At 41.5% G+C, this 21,677-nt stretch overlaps 2 protein-coding genes across 2 annotated transcripts; both read right to left on the bottom strand.

The window, feature by feature from the left end:
• Positions 1-2,574: 2,574 nt before the first annotated feature.
• LOC114435896 (C1q-related factor-like) lies at positions 2,575-4,747 on the bottom strand. Its single transcript, XM_028405864.1, has 3 exons — positions 4,458-4,747; positions 4,237-4,365; positions 2,575-3,002 (listed from the first exon to the last, which is right to left on the bottom strand). Exons 1-3 carry the CDS (start codon positions 4,693-4,695, stop codon positions 2,722-2,724), a joined length of 648 nt encoding a protein of 215 aa, XP_028261665.1. The 5' UTR covers positions 4,696-4,747; the 3' UTR covers positions 2,575-2,721.
• Positions 4,748-7,732: 2,985 nt separating this feature from the next.
• Positions 7,733-10,849, bottom strand: LOC114435905 (complement C1q subcomponent subunit C-like). The gene is made up of 3 exons (XM_028405872.1): positions 10,630-10,849; positions 9,904-10,032; positions 7,733-8,141 (listed from the first exon to the last, which is right to left on the bottom strand). The coding sequence occupies exons 1-3, from the start codon at positions 10,829-10,831 to the stop codon at positions 7,861-7,863; spliced, it is 612 nt and encodes a 203-aa protein (XP_028261673.1). The 5' UTR covers positions 10,832-10,849; the 3' UTR covers positions 7,733-7,860.
• Positions 10,850-21,677: the final 10,828 nt, after the last annotated feature.

The following is a 21,677-nucleotide window of genomic DNA, read 5'->3' as shown; positions in this document are numbered from 1 at the left end:
TATGGTTTACTTTAACAATGGCTTTCTTAATGCCACTCTTCAATTAAGTCCAGATTTGTGCAGTGCATGACTGATAGTTGTCCCATGGACAGATTCCCCCACCTTAGCTGTAGATCTCTGCAGTTCATCCACAGTCACTATGGGCCTCTTGGCTGCGTCTCTGATCAGTGCTCTCCTTGTTTGGCCTGTTAGTTTAGGTGGATGACCATGTCTCAGTAGGTTTGCAGTTGTGCCATACTCCTTCCATTCGCCGATGATGGACTGAACAGTGGTCTGTGAGATGTTCAAAGCTTGGGAAATCTTTGTATAGCCTAACCCTGCTTTAAATATCACCACAACTTTATTCCTGACCTGTCTGGTGTGTTCCTTGCACTTCATGATGCTGTTTGCGCCCCAATATTCTCTCAACAAACCACAGAGGCCGTCACAGAACAGCTGTATTTGGACTGAGATTAAATTACACACAGGTGGACTCTATCTAGTCATTAGGTCAACATTCGATCAGTCAGAAATCATCAGGCAACTTCTGAAGGCAATTGGATGCACTCAGAGAAAAGGGGGCTGAATACTTTTGCACACTGCACCTTTCAGTTTTTTATTTGTAAAAAAAAAAAAAAATTAACTCATGTTTAACTTTCTTTCTACGTCACAACTGTATGCCGCTTTGTGTTGTTCTTTCACATAACATTCCAATAAAATATATTTATTTTTGTGGGAATAATGTGAGAAAATGTGGAAAAGTTCAAGGGGTATGAATACTTTTGCAAGCCACTGTATTTTTACAGAAGAAAACCATTAGAGTTAAAGTAAAAGTTAAAGTAGCAAATCCCAGAGTTCTGAAAGTCAGGCAGGATCTGAGCTTTTTATGAGCAGATGATGATGAAATATGTCGGCTGCAGCTCCGCAGTAACATCTGAATGCGCCATTGAGTTTCTGTGTGCTTTACCGTACATTTCAGGATAGTCGTGCAGCATTGTTAAAGTGTACACAGGTGGTTTTCTTTCATAACATCGAAGTCTTTCATTAACTGACACATGTCAGGATGGCACGACTGTGCCTGACTGTCTTCACTTTCATAGGTACCGTTAGTATACTGGGCCAAAGTCAGGCCACTAAATAGCAACGTGAAAAATGCGACATAAAAATTCATCTTGAATCAGCGCTGCTCGCTCTCTGAAGGTCTGACCAATAATGACATTTTAGGCTTTTGTAGCCTTGATGTTGTTTATTATTAACAGCATGGTTGACACATTGTTTGTCAGCTTGTAAAATTGATTTTTTTGACCGTGACACAGTATTGCTTGACCTCCTCTGTGCACTTTAGTTGTTTGTGTAACTGTTAAAGCTGACATCAGACCGTTATAACAAGAACAACAACTTTATATCAAATCACATTTAGTTATTACTAGATAGTCACGTTTTAATTCAGAGAAGGGTAAACCTCATTGATTAGGGGTCATGTATCTCCACACTTTCAGTGTTTTTGGGTCATTCTAGTGCAGGGGTGGGCAATTATTTTTTTACTAGGGCTACAGACTTCCATAAGAAAAGCAAAGGGCCACATTTTTTCCATAAATAATAATATGCTCCTGTTACATTTTCATCATTGTAAGAACCTTCTGTTGTCATTTACTGGTTCCTCCTCTGTCTTCTCTGTGTGTGCCCATGTCTACTGTGAGTGTGTGCTGGTTGTATGTTGAAACACACACACAGTGCAGAGCAGCACAGATGATGTGAAGATACAGTGGCTTACAAAAGTATTCATACCCCTTGAACTTTTCCACATTTTCTCACATTATGACCACAAACATAAATATATTTTATTGGAATGTTATGTGAAAGACCAACACAAAGTGGCACACAATTGTGAAGTAGAACGAAAATTAAACATGAGTTAATTTTTTTTTTACAATTAAAAAACTGAAAACTGTAGTGTGCAAAAGTATTCAGCCCCCCTGAGTCAATATGTTGTGGAACCCCCTTTTGCTGCAATTATAGCTGCAAGTCTTTTGGGGTATGTCTCTACCAGCTTTGCACATCTACAGACTGAAATCTTTGCCCATTCTTCGTTGCAAAACAATTCAAACTGAGTCAAATTAGATGGAGAACGTTTGTGAACAGCAGTTTTCAGATCTTGCCACAGATTCTCGATTGTATTTAGGTCTGGACTTTGACTGGGTCATTCTAACACATTAATATGTCTCATTTTAAACCATTCCACTGTATTGAGTTTCTGTGTGCTTTACCGTACATTTCAGGATAGTCGTGCAGCATTGTTAAAGTGTACACAGCGCGACCGTGTCTCTCCAGAGAGTAGATGGGATTAAGCAGTACAGCAGCGTGGAAGAGACAAGGAGGGTTGGAAAGACGTTACTGTTACTTTGTTTTATATTGTGTGCACAGTCCGTGGGTCGCAGTGAAGGCGCAAGAGGGTCAGGTGTGGCCCGCGGACCGTGCTTTGCCCAGGTCTGCTCTAGTGTAATTTTAAATATCATTAATAGTTACATTTTTACAGCCTGTGATTTTTATAATAGGCCGAACTCTGGGAGCTCTTTTCATGAAAAACACATAAACTCAAGTAGTTTTGTTTTTATTGATCAAACCTCCAGCCTCATAAGGAACAAACAACATGTAACATTCCGTTAAGATCAGCAGCCACAGAACTTTTAGATCTGTTAAGATTTTGTGATCAAATCAGCTGGTTTTTTTTGTTGTTTTTTTTCAATTTTGACTGACAAGAAAACCGCTGAAGGAGGTGCAGTAACCGTCTCCCCAAACATGTGTATTTGCTGTCATGCGCACAAACACCTGGTCTCCTCTCTGCAGCTGCACGAATGCTGCGTTGCCTCCATTATCAGCCTTATCGTCTGCTGTCTGATGGTCAGAGCTGTCCACAATGAACTGGCTATTCTTCACGAGGGTTAGTTTTGACTTCTGATGTCCTCCAGCATGATAGAAGAAGGTGAAGTAGTAAGTGCCTGCAACAGGTGCAGTGAAGATACCTGTGGGAACAACACTTTATTCAAAGAGTTGACTCAGCAGTACATTTATGTGTGTTTTTATCTCTCCTTTATTAGTTTGGTTGCCCAGCGACCAAACTCTTGTTCTTCTACGTCTTTATTATTATTATTATTCTTCCGTACGTTTTTTTGGCTCAGCATATCTTCAGAATGCATGGGCCGATTCAAACCATTCAAACATCAAAAGATTCAGCTCATTCAGGACATTATCGGAAACCATCAATAGTAATTGCAAATATTATAATATTAAAGATATTAAACATTTTCCATGTCGTCTGCAAAATGCTACTCCTCCTACAAATTACAAGATAGAGAAACCATTCGAAGCTTAAAATACTTCCAACATCTTGGTCTTCAAAACTTGCATTCAGAATCTGGAAATTCAGCTCCGTCTTCAAATGGCAGGGGATTTTTGAGGTCTCCTCTGCTGTTACCATGGTGACATGGATGCATAGCAACCTGAATGTTTGTTAGGAGCAGCTGATAACCTGTATACAGAATTTGGAAATTCAGCTCCGTCTTCAAATGGCAGGGGATTTTTGAGGTCTCCTCTGCTGTGGCTGTGGCAACCAAACTTGCATTTTCTTCAGGAAATGCAAGTTTACAGGAAATGCAAGTTTACAGGCCCGGTCCTGTTATGGATTTGGACATATAAAGGCCAGCCTCAGTTATAAGCCGGGGCTGATTTTCTTATAAGGTAAGGAGCAAATACATAACTAGTTATTATTATTATCTGTTCATTTACAGTATATAAAACAAAAAGAAGATCCAGGGTTATATTATTTGCTTTAAGAAAATAAATTACTATAAAGATCTGAAAATATAGTAGCTCTCACTGAGTTGAAATTTAAGCCTACTCTCTGGACCTCAGAACTCCCTCTCATGAGGCAGTTTAAATATAGCGCCTAACATGATGCAACAGCTGGTAAAAAGCTTAAAATAAAACTAATGTTCTATCTAACATTTAGCTTCAACACATTGTCTTACAATCTACAATTGCTGCATTGTTTAATGTTTAATGTTTGAATGTTTGACGACCCTGTGTGTCTGTTGCCATGGATACTCTCTTTAACTAAATCTTGTAACAGTATGACAGGAAATAGGCGTTCTTTATCAGGCATCACTGAACATGCTGCAGCCAATCATAGTGTACACAGTAAAAAAAACACAGATTAGATCAAATATAAGTAACTACTACAGTAACTACTGTACTTACCTGTGTTCTGATTGTAGGCATTGCCCTCATTTGTTATCACCGTTCCATAGACCAGAGTGGTGTCTGTGTTGAAGGGTCCGATGGCTCCACTTGTTGATGTTCTGGCACTGAATACTACTTTGATGCCCACTAGATGAAAGAAAACATTATCATCACATGTTTTTGTTCATTTAGTCTGTCACCATCATTTTTTACATAAGTATTTAAGGCAAACCGTTTACATTTGCTGTTCAGTGCGACGATCTGGGTCTCGCTGTTCATCTGTCTGGTCTCACTGTTCGTCAGTCTGGTCTCGCTGTCCTTCAGCCTGTTCTCCGTGGCTGCCAGTTTTTCTTTCATAGCACCAAACTCCTTCAGTAACTCACACATATCAGGTGAGCATGACTGTGTCTCCTCAGTATTCTGGGCCAAAGTCAGGCCACAGAACAGCAGCATCAAAACTGAAATGTTGACATTCATCTTGATCCAGTGCTGCTCGGTCTCTGAAAGTCTGACCAGTAATGACGATGTAGGCTTTTGTAGCCTTGATGTTGTTTAATTATCTGTTTATTATTAACTGTACAGTTGCTTCATGGTCTGTCGTCTTGTTGAAACTGATCTGTACACTTTCAGTGTCATGGTCGTCAGCTGGCTGTTTCTTTTTTGATCAAAAAGACAAAAGACATATATAGTACAGAACATACAGGAAGTATGCAAGCTATGAACAAACATATCTCTAACCCCATGGCGACCCCCAAATAACCCACCCTTGATCACACAGTATTACAAAATAATCAGAATATTTGTATATAGGTAAAAGTGAATGTATGACCTAAATGTATTCATCAGATGAATTATGCACACTGCACTTTTTCTCTGATAAAACTATAAGCTGCGTTCCATGCACTAACTGTTCTGACCAGCTGCATGTATTCGGGCCACTGGTTTCTCCATCATAACAATATTTAAAAAGGAATTGTTGCCAAGACAAGCTATGAGGAGGCTGCCATCTCATTGCCAGCATTTATTTTGCTGCAGTGAGGCCAGCCTGTAGTACGCGCTTATGTTGAGGAGGAAGTTGCAAAGTGGAATCATCATTAAGCAGGAATGAAGATGGTGATAATGGGATATTGACCTTGAGCATATCACTCGGGGTAATAGAGACTTGTCTCCAGAAAGCCGACACACCAGAACAAATCCAGTACATATGAAGAAAAGATCCTACAGTATTGTGTGCATAAGTCACAGTTAGGGGATGAGATTATTTTCCTAGCATGGTGTTTCCTAGGTGTTAGATACACCCTGTGTATACATTTAAAGTGTATTAATTGGTGGTCAGGGTGTTGTGTAAATTCTCCCATACTGTGTTCCAGCAAGTCTCTTCCTGTCCCACAAAGATACGGTCCCTATCCCATATACTTTCTAGGGGCAGCGACACATGAGAATCAGAGATAAAATTACAAGGTTTAGAAACTATCCCTCGCTTTTGACTTTGTGGAATGGATGGGTTAGAAAAGCTGTACCCCAAGGGACACTGTATACCCTCATAGCAGACCTCAGCTGTAGATAAATGAAGAAGGATGAGCCTGGTAGATCATATTCAGCTTTAAGAGCCCCAAAATCATGCAAACCTTTATCGTCAAATAGAGCTTTGAGAACATCGAATCCTTTTGCCCCCATCAGCTGGCTGTTTCTGTACACTGTAAAGGTTGTGTAGTGTGCTCTTAGGACTGCATCACCCTTTAAGGCCACCGTGGGTTGCAGAGGAAAATGTGAATCACTGGCTCTGATTACTTTGACTCACTTTTATCAGTATCTATCAGTGATTAACTGTTGTGAACTTTGGTCAATCAAACATCACCTTGTTTTACCTGAGGATTCCTTATATTTACAGAAACATGTTGGGGATGTGGATTACTTGAGTGTCATGGGCTCTAGAGTGCAACACTTTTGGTAGCACACGCAACCTAATTTCTAAAAGGTGCAACCAAAAAACATCAGAGGTCGCGCCGGTACGACCAGCTGTTAGAGGGAGATACATTCTCCGCGACTCTCAAAAGTCTCCAGCAACAGACACACATCGGACCCATATCGTGGTCTGAACCAATGTTTAAGTCCAGAGAGACGGTGAAGGGCGGGACCTCCGTGTGTGTATCTTTGAAAACGTGTCTGCTGCGGTCAGCCGAGACCGAAAATTCAGAAGAAGAACGCGGACATATGCTGCGCAGAGCTGATGCTGTGTAATAAAGCTTGTTCCATACTCCACGAGAACAGAGAGATATGTTCATGTTCCCAAGGTGACGAGAACAAAGTTCGTTTCGGCCCAGAATTTTTAAAACGTGTGTGCAGAACTCATACGACCCTCTCACTGCAGCGCGCGGCGTGCACACACACAGACAGGGTTTAAAGACGCTTCGCTGCTGAACAGCAGAAACCACAGTTTAAGTGAACATGCAGCGGAGGAGGACGATTTGTTGCTACTATGCAGGTTTTGCTAATTTGCTGTTGACCTGAATGAGTGACGATACAGAGTAATCGTCCCCGTGCTCGACGTGCTCGTAGCTTTATAACAGACTGAACAGCAGGTCTGAGGACAGTGTTATCTGACCTTTGTGGTTCATCCATGAAAGCTGAGTCACTCTGACTGACAGCAGTCAGCTGGTTTTAAGGAGTTATAGTACATGGTTACATGACCAACACCCATTTAAAAAGTATCATTAACCTGCTATAGCGGACCATTGTCTGCCAGTATGATATCTGCATACAGCTAAAACTGTAACAGACAGAATGAAATGTTGAGCTGGAGCTCAGCTTTAGAAAGAGAGGAGACAGAGAGACAGAGAGGAAGAGAGGTGAGGAAGATGAGAGAAGAGATACTGTAGCTGCATTAGAAACGTGTTGAAGAAAAGAAAATATATATCTCAATCACAACTATTAAATAAATAAGGTGTATATAATTTAAATAATTTTTAATTCCCATTGGCAGATAGATAAGTGAGGAGTGACTGCCAGAAAATACAGAGAGAAAGCAAACAGGGAACTGAAGAGTGCTGTAACTTTAAATCTTCATTATGGATTTCTGACAGGCAGACTTGTTGGCTAGTTTGTCCATAATTTGAATGAGTACTATCGGTACATGTATTTATTTATTTACCTTTGTTCATTAAACAAGGTCCAAAGTCAGTTTAGGATGATATGTGATTATTAAGCCTGTTTATATTTCCTGGAGATCAATTTTTGGACCTCAGTATTTCTAAAACTTTGGCTACAGCCCTGTGAGGCCGTCAGGTAAAGAGTAGATGTAGCTGTTTATTATTAAGAGCATGGTTGACACATTGTTTGTCAGCTGGCAAAATGGATTTATTTGACTGTGACACAGTTTTGTTTGACCTCCTCTGTGCACTTTAGGGTTAGGGTGGAGGAGTTATCACTTTCATTCACATTTTTACAGCGAAGGATTTTTATAATAGACCGAACTCTGGGAGCTATTTTCATTAAAAACACATAAACTCCAGAACAGTTTTTTTTTTTTTTTTATTAAACCTCCAGCCTCATAAGAAACAAACAACATGTAACATTCCGTTAAGATCAGCAGCAACAGAACATTTAGATCTGTTAAGATTTTGTGATCAAATCAGCTGTTTTTTAGTTTTGACTGACAAGAAAACCGCTGAAGGTGGTGGCGTAACCTTCTCCCCAAACATGTGTATTTGCTGTCATGCGTACAAACACCTGGTCTCCTCTCTGCAGCTGCAGGAATATGGCGTTGCCTCCATTATCAGCCCCGTCATTTGTGGTCTGATGGTCAGAGCTGTTCACTATGACCTGGTTATTCTTCATGAGGGTTAGTTGTGACTTGTGTTGTCCTCCAGTATGATAGAAGAAGATGAAGTAGTAAGTGCCTGCAACAGGTGCAGTGAAGATACCTGTGGGAACAACAGTTTATTCAAAGAGCTGACTCGGCAGTACATTTATGTGTGTTTTTATCTCTTCTTTATGTTCTATCTTTCTAACATTTAGCTTCAACACATTGTCTTACAATCTACAATTGCTGCATTGTTTAATAGTTGGATGTTTGACGATCCTGTGTGTCTGTTGCCATTAAGGATGGAACGGTTCTCTAAATCCACGGTTCGGTTCGTATCACGGTTCGGTGGTCACGGTTTTCGGTTCGGTTCGGCTCACATTGTTGAGGTTTGTTCTACTTTTAACACTCTGGAAATACAAGATGAGCATAAAATACACAGCCTATTTATCCAACATACAACATATTTAAGAATCAGTTCAGTGTTTCCCATATCATTATATCAGGTCAAGTCAATTTCATTTCTTTTTAATTTCTATATAGCACCAGATCATAACAGAAGCCATTTAAGAAAACCTTTCCTATAGAACAGGTCTACACCTTGTTCCTTTATTAAACGTAAAAGTAAACAGCTCATGTTATTAATCTTATTTGCACGGCAGCATGACATTTTTGTCTGCGCTGCTGTCTGCGCACAGAGGCCCGATGTGCGTACACACACAAACACATGCACAGACACACACACACACACAGACACACACCGTCGGACAGAACGTGTGTTGCTTTGTCCACCGTTGCTCATGACATGCTAGTTGGATAGACTGAACTCTATGACTACGCTAGGTTAAGCTAACGTTACTGATGTCCGTGGTTTTATTTTTATTTTTGCCATTGAAATATACTATTTACATCCCGCTCTGTAAGCATTGATAGGACCAGCGGCAGCTTTGCGCACGATTGGACGCAGAGCCTCTGCTCTGCCTGCAGCTGAACCTGCTGCAAGAAGCTAAGTGAGAGTGACCGGCTATGATGTGGGGGAGGAGCTCACGGTCGCTGCTTCTCGAGGACAGTAGCCTGACTGCAGAATGATTTCACGTCAGTCTCCAAAAGTCACCAGAGAGTGTCACTAGTAGCTTTAGATTAAATAAAGTTTGGCAAGCCGCCAAATGTAGCACAAGAGACACCAAGTTGCCAAAACTCGTCTCCATGCTGTGGTAAAAAACGCCTCCCTGTATTACTTTGTGCGCATGTCCAGAACCGAACAGAACACTCGCCCCGAACCGAAACAAGTGTACCGAACGGTTCGGATTTTTTTCCTGAACCGTCCCACCCCTAGTTGCCATTGATACTCTTTTTAAATAAACTTTGTAACAGTATGACAGGAAATAGGCGTTCTTTATCAGGCATTACTGGACATGCTGCAGCCAGTCACTAGGGGTGGGACGGTTCAGGAATTGTTGGAATCTGTTCGGTTCTGGACATGCACATCAAGTAATGCAGGGAGGCATTTTTACCACAGCATGGAGACGAGTGTTGGCAACTTGGCATCTCTCTCGCTACATTTGTTACTTTTCAAACCTTTTTTTTATCAAAAGCAACTAGTGACTCTCTCTGGTGACTTTTGGAGACTGACGTGAAATCATTCTGCAGTCAGGCTATGTTGAATGTGTGATAAATAGGCTATGTATTTTATGCTCATCTGGTATTTCCAGAGAGTTAAAAGTATAGAAAAAACCTCAACAATGTGAACCAAACTGAAACTCGTGACCTCAGAACCGTGATACGAACCAAATCGTGTATTTAGTGAACCGTTCCACCCCTACCAATCACAGTGTGCACAGTAAAAAAACCACAGATTAGATCCAATATAAGAACTACTGTACCTGTGTTCTGATTGTAGGCATTGCCCTCATTTGTTATCACCGTTCCATAGACCAGAGTGGCGTCTGTGTTGAAGGGTCCGATGGCTCCACTTGTTGATGTTCTGGCACTGAATACTACTTTGGTGCCCACTAGATGAAAGACATTATCATCACATGTTTTTGCTCATTTAGTCTGTCACCATCATTTTTTTTACATACCGTATTTTCCGGACTATAGGTCACACCGGAGTATAAGTCACACCAGCCAAAAAAACGCGTAATGAATAAGAAAAAAACAAAAAAACGCACCAGTGGGGCAGCGTAAATCACTACGTTGCCTTCTGAATTCCTCAAGAGGCAACAAAATGATTAGCTTCAATGCGCAGAAATTCCTATAAATATCCTGTAAATGGGTCAAAGGCAGACTACGGTCTTTGTTTATCTAGTAGCTGTCTGGAATTAGCGACATATCGACTGAGGCTCAGCTGCAAGCACACGTTTTATGAACATGCACGTCACCTATGCTTAGAATGCAAAGTGTGGACATGCTGGAGGTGGAAGAGAACCGTCAGGAGAGGGACAGAACAGCTGCCATTATATTTGTAATGGGACGTCAGGACACAAAGCTAACAAATTGTATATTTTTTCATATATAAGTCGCACCTGAGTATAAGTCGCATACCCAGACAAAGGATGGAAAAAAGTGTGACTTATAGCCCGTAAAATAAGGTAAGTATTTAAGTTTACGTTTATTGTTCAGTGCAATGATCTGGCTCTCGCTGTTCATCATTCTGCTCTCGCTGTTCATCAGTCTGGTCTCGCTGTCCTTCAGTCTGTTCTCGCTGTTCATCAGTCTGCCCTCACTGTTCATCAGTCTGTTCTCACTGTCCTTCAGTCTGTTCTCGCTGTTCGTCAGTCTGGTCTCCGTGGCTGCCAGTTTCTCTTTCATAACACCGAACTCTTTCAGTAACTCACACATCAGTAGAGCATGACTGTGTCTCCTCAGTATTCTGGGCCAAAGTCAGGCCACAGAACAGCAGCATCAAAACTGAAATGTTGACATTCATCTTGATCCAGTGCTGCTCGGTTTCTGAAAGTCTGACCAGTAATGATGATGTAGGCTTTTGTAGCCTCAGTGTTGTTTAGTTATCTGTTTATTATTAACTGTACAGTTGCTACATGGTCTGTCGTCTTGTTGAAACAGATGTGTACACGTCCAGTGTCATGGTCATCAGCTGGCTGTTTTTGTAGTAATATATTCTGTTGTGTAGTGTGCTCTTAGGGCTGCATCACCCTTTAAGGCCCCCGTGGGTTTATTAATTTATTTTTTATTCTGCAATAAACATAAACAAACAGAAGGAAAGAAAACATGGGTTAACAGGAGCCCAATGACCAAAACAAACAAAAAATAAACAAGGGCAAGCAGGGGTCTGTGAAACATATCTTCTTCTGTACAGCTCCATTGTATATATACATTTAAACACTTACGAGACAATACAAACAGACAAAGGACAAGACACCACATTCACTCATACATCCATTCACACATATCTTTATAGTGCTTACAATTTCAACGTTGTACTAAACAGTTGTTAGCGTTTACATAATGTTGCGTTTAATTAGATAGTGTTGGATTGCATTTTGCTTGCTATTTACCAGGTAACATTAATAATACATACATACACCATGATAAATGGTGATGCCACTCCAAGACTACAGGGCATTAAAGATGTTTCTCCATACAATGTAGAATTGTTTCTCTTTATTCTTATATTCTGACAAAGATTTATGAATATTTAAATAATATCTCATTAATGATACTTGAGAGCCACCTTTCAATCTGAGTGTTTTGTATTTTTTCACAGTATAAGGCATGTATGAGGGAGTCACTTTGGCGGCAGTACTTAAAGCAGGTCGTAGAGTGAAACTTATGATCATGTCATGCACCACTGCCATTCCCTCCACTGGTCTATATTTCTATCCATGCATCATATATTGTGCTCATACTGCGTACTGTACTCTGATTGGATTTTAGTGACACTTATACTTTTATACTCTGTACTTAACTGTATTTAATGTAACTTCATACCTCTGGCACAAGAATTTCATTAGTTGTAAGTCTATATGTAAGTTGCAAACACTCTTTCCATTTTGTTTTGGCGTCGAAACCTCTTAAGTCTTTATTCCAACCTTCATATATATTTGTTAATAAGTCATCATTGTTCTTAGTCATAATAAACATACGGTACAGTCTACTTATCAATTTTCCTCTCTTATCTAGAGCCCAAAGTGGCTTTACATCTGATGGGACCACATTTTCAATATCACAATTTTCTTTTATTCAATTCCTTAATTGATAATATCTAAATATTTCTGTATTTTTAAGGTTAAATGTTTCTTTTAAATCCTTAAATGAGCGAACATTACTAGCAGTTATAACATCGGATAATGCTCTAATGCCACTGTCCTTCCAGGTCTTCCATAATAAAGTTGTATTTCATATTTTAATTGATGAATTATTCCAAATTTGTATATTGTCTATGAGTGAATTTACAGAAAGGAATTCCACCAGTTCTTTTAGTGGGTTAACCCACCAAAAGTAGAACTTTTTCTAGTAGAACTATCATATTCACTAAAAGTACTGTTCAAATCGCCTCCCATAATAATTGAACCTGATGTAGAGGTATCTATTACAGTTTGGACTTGTTTTAAAAAAGCTAAATTAGATCATGGGGGTCTATATATATTCAAGAGTGTGTAAGGTTCTCCAAATAGTTCAGATCTAATTATAAGGTATCTACCATATGAATCTGCATGCTGAGACACAAACACAAAGGTATTCTTTTGTTGATTAATATTCCTATTCCTCTACTTAGAGATGAAAAAGCTGCCTCAAAAGCCTCCCCCACCCATTGCCTTTTAAGATACTTATAATATAATTTTCAAGAAATGAAGTTCTTGAAGGAAAACTACATCAGCAGACATTATTTGTAAATAATAAAGTATTTTGTTTTTTTGTGCCCTCCTGTAAACCATTTACATTCAAAGTTATAATTTTAAAACTATTCAAAATGTTTTTAATGGATTTAGTCATCTCTCTTTTTTCCTTTATCATTTTCATTTACTGTCAAACCAACTTGCAGTCCAGCACTATCAAATCATCCAGTTCTATATTTAAGTGAAGCACCTTAAGATACACACCAACACAAACGCACATCCACACCAACGTATAAACATTCACACACATAACATCTACCCCCTATCTATCCCATCCCTCCTCTGTACTTTACTAAGAGCATGCTTTATCAGAGCCCTGATGTCATGTGCAGTGCAGAAATAGGACCCAAATGCAGACCACAGTAAAGTTAAACAAAGGTGAGCTTTAATGAAAGCCAAAAACAGTCCAGAGGACAAAAAAATAACTAAACTAAACTAAGACCAGAACAGTTCAAAACCACAAAGTACAAAGAAAAGGAAATCAAAAACCAACAAACCAAAAAGATCTAATCCAGGGGAGGACGGGAAGAGTACGGAGGATGACAGGATGGAAGAAAGCCAGGTAAGACGAAGAACACGGCACGGGGAGTGACAAACAATGAACTGACAAAGCCAAAGGGGAGCATGAGACTTAAATAGGGGCTGAGACGAGACACAAGTGAGAACAATCAGGGAGGAGCCGGTAATCAGGGAGGAGGAAGAAACTAGGAGGAGACTAGAGGAGGAGAGAGGGAAGGACCGAGGATCAGAGAGCAGGAGGGAGGAGGAACAGAAGGGAAGACAGGAGAAGCAGAGCAAGAGGAAGAAGAGACCACACAGGAAGAACAGATAAGAAATAAACTGATAACCTATAACTAAATAATAAAATAAACAATATGAAACCAGGAACCAGAGTTCAAACCGGGAGCCGGGAGGGAGGGGGGAGGTCCGGAGGAGGGACCAAAACAAAATTACAAGGCAAAAGGGCCAGAGAAGGCAGAGTCACGGACCCTCCAGGGTCTGGTTGGAAGACCAGCAGGGACAGGGAGGTGAACCCTCCAGGGTCCGGTTGGAAGACCATCAGGGATGGAGACGCGGACCCCCCAGCGAGGAAGGAGAGGTGGACCCACCGGGGTTGTGGCGAAAGCTCGGAAGCGGTGGTCCACTAAGGACAGAACAGGAAAACAGAGGAGGTGACCCTCCAGGGTCCGGGCAGAAGGTCGGCAGAGACGAGGAGGAGGACCCACTGGGGTCCGGGCAGAAATAAATAACAAAATAAGCAATATGAAAACAAGACAAGGATCAAAACCCAGGATCATGACACCTGATCTCCTACTCTATTTTTGCGTGGAAACTTAGGCTATACATATTTATTCCCTAGATTATTCACCTAAATATTTTTTTTTCTGTTTTTCGCCCCTTTTTTGAAACGGATAACACATATAACCAAATCTATTAACATTACCTATGTACTTAGGTTAATCCCAAGTCTAATCTGTGATTTACGCTTTAAATTTACGTTTACGTTTATTTAAAGGCACAAAAAAAAACTTTCTTCATCCGTTTACCTTATTAGTAGGCTATACTTTTTTAATCCTCTTTAAATTGGAAAGAAAAAGTAAAGAAAAGAAAGAAGAAAAAACAAAAAAGAAAATGAAAAGGGAACAACATGGTCCATCTTCTTTTGGTAACATTGAAACAGATTCCACAATTACTTCCTTACTGAAAGGTGTTTATGTTCAGTCATTTTACAGATTTATTATTTTCTAGTATTTTCTTTCAGGCCCAAGGTAGCAGCCAGCCAGAGGAGCTCCGCACACCACAGGTGTATTAGGTTGTATTTCGTAATTTATTTCTTTGACGAAAATCAAAGTACATGCGGGCAGGCACTGCAATAATGCGCCATTTTTGGACTTCGTGGTCTTCATCGCTTTTAGAGCACTTTTATCATGCCAACTGACCTCAGTTATGACTTGATCAACTTAAGCTTTGAAAAGCTCCTCTCTGCTTGAGCCACAGTGACTGGCAGAGTAAGTGCTATCCTGAGAGCAGTCCATAAGTTTGGGTAGATCTCCGATAGATCCTGATCATGGATAAAAGTGATAAGCTCAAGGAGGCTCATGGTCTTTGATGGCACGTCAGGGAGGTTCTTGATTTCCTGCACAAGCTCTCTACTGTCCAAATCAGAGTGCCCTTCAACGTGCAGTGTGTGCCTAGTGCCTTGCATTGTTCTGCCAGCTTCTCATCTGCAAGATCTGGGAAATTTGTCAAAACCCCAAATTTGTTTTCCACATTTTCCAGTGTGGAAAACCTCTCCTTTATGGCTGATGTGGCTGCATCAAGGACAACATTGAAGAATCCAACCTCCAATGTCCTGAGTGCATCACTGAAAGGCTCATCATATGACTCATATGAGAAGTGGCGCTTTGTGGACCTTAACTGTTTTTGTTTCAAAACAGCCTCCACATTCATTTCTTCACAAATGTCTTTGGCTGCCATCTGTGCAGTCACAAAGCCACTTGCCCTGTAGCTCTGGAGACCTTCCTTAGTCTTCTTTAAAAGACTCACAGCTAGGTCCAAATGCATATTTGGAGACTGCATGAGTTTGCTGACATGCTGTATTGCAGATAGCATGTCATACCAAACAACAGTGCAGATGCTGAAGCGGTACAACCCCACCTCCTCAGACAAAGACTGGGCCTCAGCCTTTATAGCAGGGTCTTTGGCGTTGTCTCTCACCTCGATTAAAGCCTCTCTCACAGCAGCTCCCTGGTACCTCGTGGGCTCAACACTTTTGACCTTGCTCTCCCACCTTGTATCTGCCCACATCTTCAAGGTGGTACTCACATGTTTCTTCAGTATGGCCCATCTTTGGGTGGAGGCTGAAAATAAGGTGTAAAGCTTTTGAAGGACACCAAAGTAGCTCATATCAGCATCACACACAACTAAATTCAAAGTATGCGCCCCACATGGCACAAACAAAGCTCATGGATTCTTTTCTAAGAGCCTGGCTTGAACTCCCTTATTTTTGCCTTTCATGTTTGCCCCGTTGTCATATGACTGTCCTCTGCAGTCTTCAAAAGGAATTCCCAAATCCTCAAGTCTCGTCAGGATCATGGATGCCAAGTGTTGGCCTGTGGACTCCTCTGCCTCCAAAAATCCCATAAAATGTTCCCTGATATGGGGCTTCTCTATCAGTGACACCACTCTAATGACCACTGACAACTGTTCTGTGTGGCTAATATCTGGGGTGCAGTCCAGAATTATTGAAAAAAACTTTGCCTGCTTGATGTCATCCATAAGATTTTGCTGCTCAACAAATCAATCAGCTCATTCTGCACATGATGGCCTAGGTAGCTGTCTTGACTTGCTGTTCCTCTTTCGACACGGTTAAGGTGTTCTTTCATAATGGGATCAAACCTGGCCATAAATTCAACCTCTTTCAGAAAATTCCCATTTGATGGTGTGTTACAGTGTTTCTGTGTGTCCCCTTAGAGCCAAATTTCGAACTGCCAGTGACTGCACAATAGCAGTGAGACGTGTCAGCACTGCTCTCCATCTCCCCCTCTCAGCCTCCAGAAGTGCCATCTCCTGCTTGTCAATAGTTTCCCCAATTCTTAGCCTCACTGCCTGTTCCTTCCATGTTTTCATGCTATTTAGGTGTTCTAGACTGTTCTCATGTGATGTGAGGTAAGCACTTGCATGTTTCCAATTTGCCATTCCTGAAGTTGTTAAATTCATTTTCCTCTGAGAAAAAAGTTTGCAGCAGAAGCAAAAAAAGGTTGTTGTTTTCCATGGAATATGTCAGCCAACTTCTGGCCATTTTTTCACCACTAACTAATGTTTCCTAAAATATTGGTGGTGGCAACTTCTCCCATCACTTTCATTCCTACGGAAAACAAAGTCAGGTGGCAACTTACTTGGTCCTCTGTGGACCAGCTCAGTTCGAATGTTGTCAGTCAGAGGTGAGGGCCAGTTAGCAGGGTCGTTTGACAGAGGCTCATCTTCCGCAGTGGGGCTGAGTGGGGGTTCAGCTGCAGGCATTTCTATCAGACAAGATATTGACACATTACTCAAAGCACAAACACATAGGTCTACTCAGAAATGGTGAGGAAAAAAATAAGATTACATTAAATTACAGTTGTCCAGTTTCTTGTAACCTAGGCATACTCCCTCTACACAAATGCACAGGCATACACACACATGCATACACAGAGAGAGACATGAAAAAACCCACCTGAAAGCTCATGCTGGGTAGCAGTCAGGCAAAAGGGTCATCATCCTCAGTATGAGTAGCTGAGGATGTAAATAGTAGCTCATGCTGAAGGGATGAGACCATTCCAGATGAGGCCTGTGTAGTTGAGGAAGTGGATGGCTCATCCTGACCAGTGGCAGAGGATGATCCTCATTTCCTGATACATCGAGTGAAACGCACCTTCAATAATAATAATAATAATGATGCATTGGTCTTATATTGTGCTTTTCTGCTCTGTTGGGCAGGCACTCAAAGCGCTTACATTGAGATGCATTATTCTTTCACACCACATTCACACAGTGGCAGTGGTAAGCTAACCAGTGGTAACCACAGCTCCCCAGGGGGAGACTGACGGAGACGTGGCTGCCTCTCTGACCACCGCCGATTCATTCATACGCATTCATACACCAGTGAGTGCACTGAAGGCAATGCGGGTAAAGTGCCTTGCCCAAGGAAACACAACAATGACTAGGGGGTCGAACCGCCGACCTTCGGTTATTGGACAACCCTGCTCTACCACTGAGCAGCCCTCAACTTAAGTAAAACTAGAAGTGCTACATCAGCAGTCCTACGTAAGTGAAAGTCTTAAGTACTTTTAAGTCTACTTAAAGTGTTAAAAGTAAAAGAACTCACATAGTGAGCTGTTTCTGAATATCTACACTCAACAAAAATATAAACGCAACACTTTTGTTTTTGCTCCCATGTTTCATGAGATGGACTTGAAGAACTAAACTTCATTCCAGATACACAATATTACCATTCCTCTCAAACATTGTTCACAAATCTGTCTAAATGTGTGATAGTGAGCACTTCTGCTTTGCTGAGATAATCCATCCCACCTCACAGGTGTGCCACATCAAGATGCTGATCTGACATCATGATTAGTGCACAGGTGTACCTCAAACTGCCCACAATAAAAGGCCACCCTGAAATGTGCATTTTGTTTCTGCTTTATTGGCGGTCTGGGGACTCAGAACCAGTCAGTATCTGGTGTGACCACCATTAGCCTCATGCAGTGCAACACATCTTCTTCGCATAGAGTTTATCAGATTGTCTATTGTGGCCTGTGGAATGTTGGTCCACTCCTCTTCAATGGCTGTGCGAAGTTGCTGGATATTAGTGGGAACTGGTGCACGCTGTCGTATACGCCGGTCAAGCACATCCCAAACATGTTCAATGGGTGACATGTCCGGTGAGTATGCTGGCCATGCAAGAACTGGGACATTTTCAGCTTCCAAGAATTGTGTACAGATCCTTGCAACATGGGGCCGTGCATTATCTTGCTGAAACATGAGGTGATGTTCATGGATGTATGGCACAACAATGGGCCTCAGGATCTCATCACGGTATCTCTGTGCATTCAAAATGCCATCAATAAAATGCACCTGTGTTCTTCGTCCATAACAGATGCCTGCCCATACCATGACCCCACCACCACCATGGGCCACTCGATCCACAACATTGACATCAGCAAAGCGCTCACCCACACGACACCACACACGCTGTCTGCCATCTGCCCTGAACAATGTAAACCGAGATTCATCCGTGAAGAGAACACCTCTCCAACGTGCTAGACGCCATCGAATGTGAGCATTTGCCCACTCAAGTCTGTTACGGCGACGATCTGGAGTCAGGTTAAGACCCCGATGAGGACGACGAGCATGCAGTTGAGCTTCCCTGAGACGGTTTGTGCAGAAATTGTTTGGTTATGCAAACCAATTGTTTCAGCAGCTGTCTGAGTGGCTGGTCTCAGACGATCTCGGAGGTGAACCTGCTGGATGTGGAGGTCCTGGGCTGGTGTGGTTACTCGTGGTCTGCGGTTGTGAGGCCGGTTGGATGTACTGCCATATTCTCTGAAACGCCTTTGGAGACGGCTTATGGTGGAGAAATGAACATTCAATGCACGAGCAACAGATCTGGTTGACATTCCTGCTGTCAGCATGCCAATTGCACGCTCCCTCAATGCTTGTGGCATCTGTGGCATTTTGCTGTGAGACAAAACTGCACATTTCAGGGTGGCCTTTTATTGTGGGCAGTTTGAGGTACACCTGTGCACTAATCATGATGTCAGATCAGCATCTTGATGTGGCACACCTGTGAGGTGGGATGGATTATCTCAGCAAAGCAGAAGTGCTCACTATCACACATTTAGACAGATTTGTGAACAATGTTTGAGAGGAATGGTAATATTGTGTATCTGGAATGAAGTTTAGATCTTCAAGTCCATCTCATGAAACATGGGAGCAAAAACAAAAGTGTTGCGTTTATATTTTTGTTGAGTGTAGGTGGTGTCATGTTGATAAAGAATGCTCCTGCTGATACGTCTGCCTCTACAGATGTCAATAGTTTCTATTCTTTTTTTGATTTTCTGCAAGTTTTCATGACAGGATTGTAACTAGCAGGGCCTGTTGGTGTCACCTGTAGGATCATTAACGAGTTTATTGTGTTTGTGTCTTGTAGGGTCAACTAGAATGAGGTCCATCCTGCAATGGAAAACAGGCTCAGGGAAGAGCAGCCTGGAAAACACCCAGCTGGGAGAGAGTCAGCTGACAACCAAATCCTCTCCAAATTCTGACCACAAGCATACATGCATAATTGTTGGTGTCTTAGCAGGAGCAGTGCTGGGACTGTTTATTGGTGCAGGTCTAGTTCGGTAACCCAATTTTAGGCACACTCGCTGGAGCAATAGTTGGGGGCTTTTTCGGATATGGTGCTGGAAAACAGTCATCAACACCAACAGAGGCTGCATTGAAGTCCGTGAGGGATGTCGGTGCAGTCGGTACCGTGTTCAAACAAGCAAAGGGTGCTTTGTATGGTGGAGACTCGAAAGATATAAAATGAGTACATTTAGAGACAAATCGTTGGGTTTATGGGTTGAACAAATGTTTTTAATCAACCAACTGCTTCTTTGCCCGCTTTGAATCATCTCAGCAGCACTCATCTGCTCCAGCCATGCCCCAGCCCCCACCCCATCTGGCTCCTGCACCGCTCCACTCACTATACAGGAGCACAATGTCAGACGTGTGTACCTGACAGTGAACCCCAAGAGGGCTCCCGGCCCAGACGGAGTACCTGGCAAGGTGCTCAAAGCGCGCGCCCACCACCTCGCCCCCACCTTTACCAGGATCTTCAACCTCTCACTGGCCCAGGCAGTCATCCCACCCTGCCTGAAATCTTCCACAATAATCCCGGTGCCAAAAAAGTCTTCGTCACCAGCATGAATGATTACCGACCAGTGGCCCTCACTCCGGTAATCATGAAGTGCTTTGAGAGACTAGTTCTTCAGCACATCAAGGACCATCTCATCAAGGACAATCAAAGGCATTCTATTCTATTCTATTATGTGAAAAATTATTTCTATGATTATGTTACCTATAGTGGGTTTACTTTGTTTTGTTTTTAACAATAATCAATGTAACCTAAGTCATTATGTGTTTATTGTACATTATTAAATGATCAAAAATGTAAGTTTTTAAAGGACCAATACTGATCTGTGTATGTTCAATTAAAAATATAATAAATTACATATTTACTTGAAACAATTGCGTCTTTCCATTTAACTGTATAGTTGACCTATAGGCAAAATGTAGCAAATCATGACATTTATGTATTGTATGTATATCATGTATTATAATGGGAAATTTCCATTACAGACATCATAGCAAGCAAACTTCAGGAACTGGTAACACGGAGCCTTTGCAGTATTTGAACAACCAGATTTACAGGTCTGCATGAAATACCTTTGTGCACATAAGTTGAGCAGGAAGAGAATTAAAATGCTCAAGCGGTGTAAAAGAGAAACACAAAAGCAGCTGGTGACAAGTGAATTGAATTGTTGTTCATCACAGACTTTGGGAAACCTCACATATGAGCGTTTGCATTTGAACTAGTAGCACATTTCTCATGAAAGCTAATTTGTGCTGATGTGCTATCAAATACAAACGCAATAAAATGCTCCAAAAATGACAGATTTACATGAAACAAATGTTTGATTATAAACGTTGAAATGTCTTGTGGTTTATTCTGTTCATACAGCAATACATGGATGATTCATTCTCATATGTATAGACGGTCGGCCATCTTGGTCGGTAGTACCCAAGATGGCTGTACAACTTTCACACAGCAGAGCGTAAAGACTGTTCTCTGTATTTAAACAGTCAGATAATATGTCACAGTCTTTTAAAAGGGAGCTCTGACGGCATCTATGACCCTGTTTGCTCTGCATTTATCACACTAAAAAACTTTTAATACAAACATGTTGGCCTGAATAGGTCTATTGTTCACAGAGCCCCGGTTTACTCCCCACAGCATAAGACAGTTTATAAACAGGAAATATCCTTGGACAAGACCCAAGTGAACGAAACTTAAAGTGCTGCAAAAGCAGAGTCAAGAAGACAGAAAAACTACACATCCGGTGCAGTTGTTCTCTCAGCGGCCAAAACTCCTTCCTCTTCGCCTGAACCTGTGCAGAAAGGTCGGCCACCACTTTGAAGTTAGACCCTACTGGTGAGGCCCGAGTTCCCCGCTGAATGTACAGCTTCTTTTGAAAGTGGTGAAGCTTAAA

The sequence above is a fragment of the Parambassis ranga genome, chromosome 5 (assembly GCF_900634625.1).
Source record: "Parambassis ranga chromosome 5, fParRan2.1, whole genome shotgun sequence".
In the NCBI taxonomy this organism is placed as follows: domain Eukaryota; kingdom Metazoa; phylum Chordata; class Actinopteri; family Ambassidae; genus Parambassis; species Parambassis ranga.
This window is presented reverse-complemented; position numbering and strand designations above follow the sequence as displayed.

Bases quoted from the DNA above. Each gene is read 5' to 3' on its own strand.
- LOC114435905 (XM_028405872.1), bottom strand. From the start codon at position 10,831: ATGAAAGAGAAACTGGCAGCCACGGAGACCAGACTGACGAACAGCGAG. The intron at 10,033-10,629 runs GTAAACTTAAAT...TCTTTCATCTAG, and splicing joins CATTGCACTGAACAATAAAC to TGGGCACCAAAGTAGTATTC. The intron at 8,142-9,903 runs GTACAGTAGTTC...TTGTTCCCACAG, and splicing joins TGCCTACAATCAGAACACAG to GTATCTTCACTGCACCTGTT.
- LOC114435896 (XM_028405864.1), bottom strand. From the start codon at position 4,695: ATGAATGTCAACATTTCAGTTTTGATGCTGCTGTTCTGTGGCCTGACT. The intron at 4,366-4,457 runs GTAAACGGTTTG...TCTTTCATCTAG, and splicing joins CGTCGCACTGAACAGCAAAT to TGGGCATCAAAGTAGTATTC. The intron at 3,003-4,236 runs GTAAGTACAGTA...TTGTTCCCACAG, and splicing joins TGCCTACAATCAGAACACAG to GTATCTTCACTGCACCTGTT.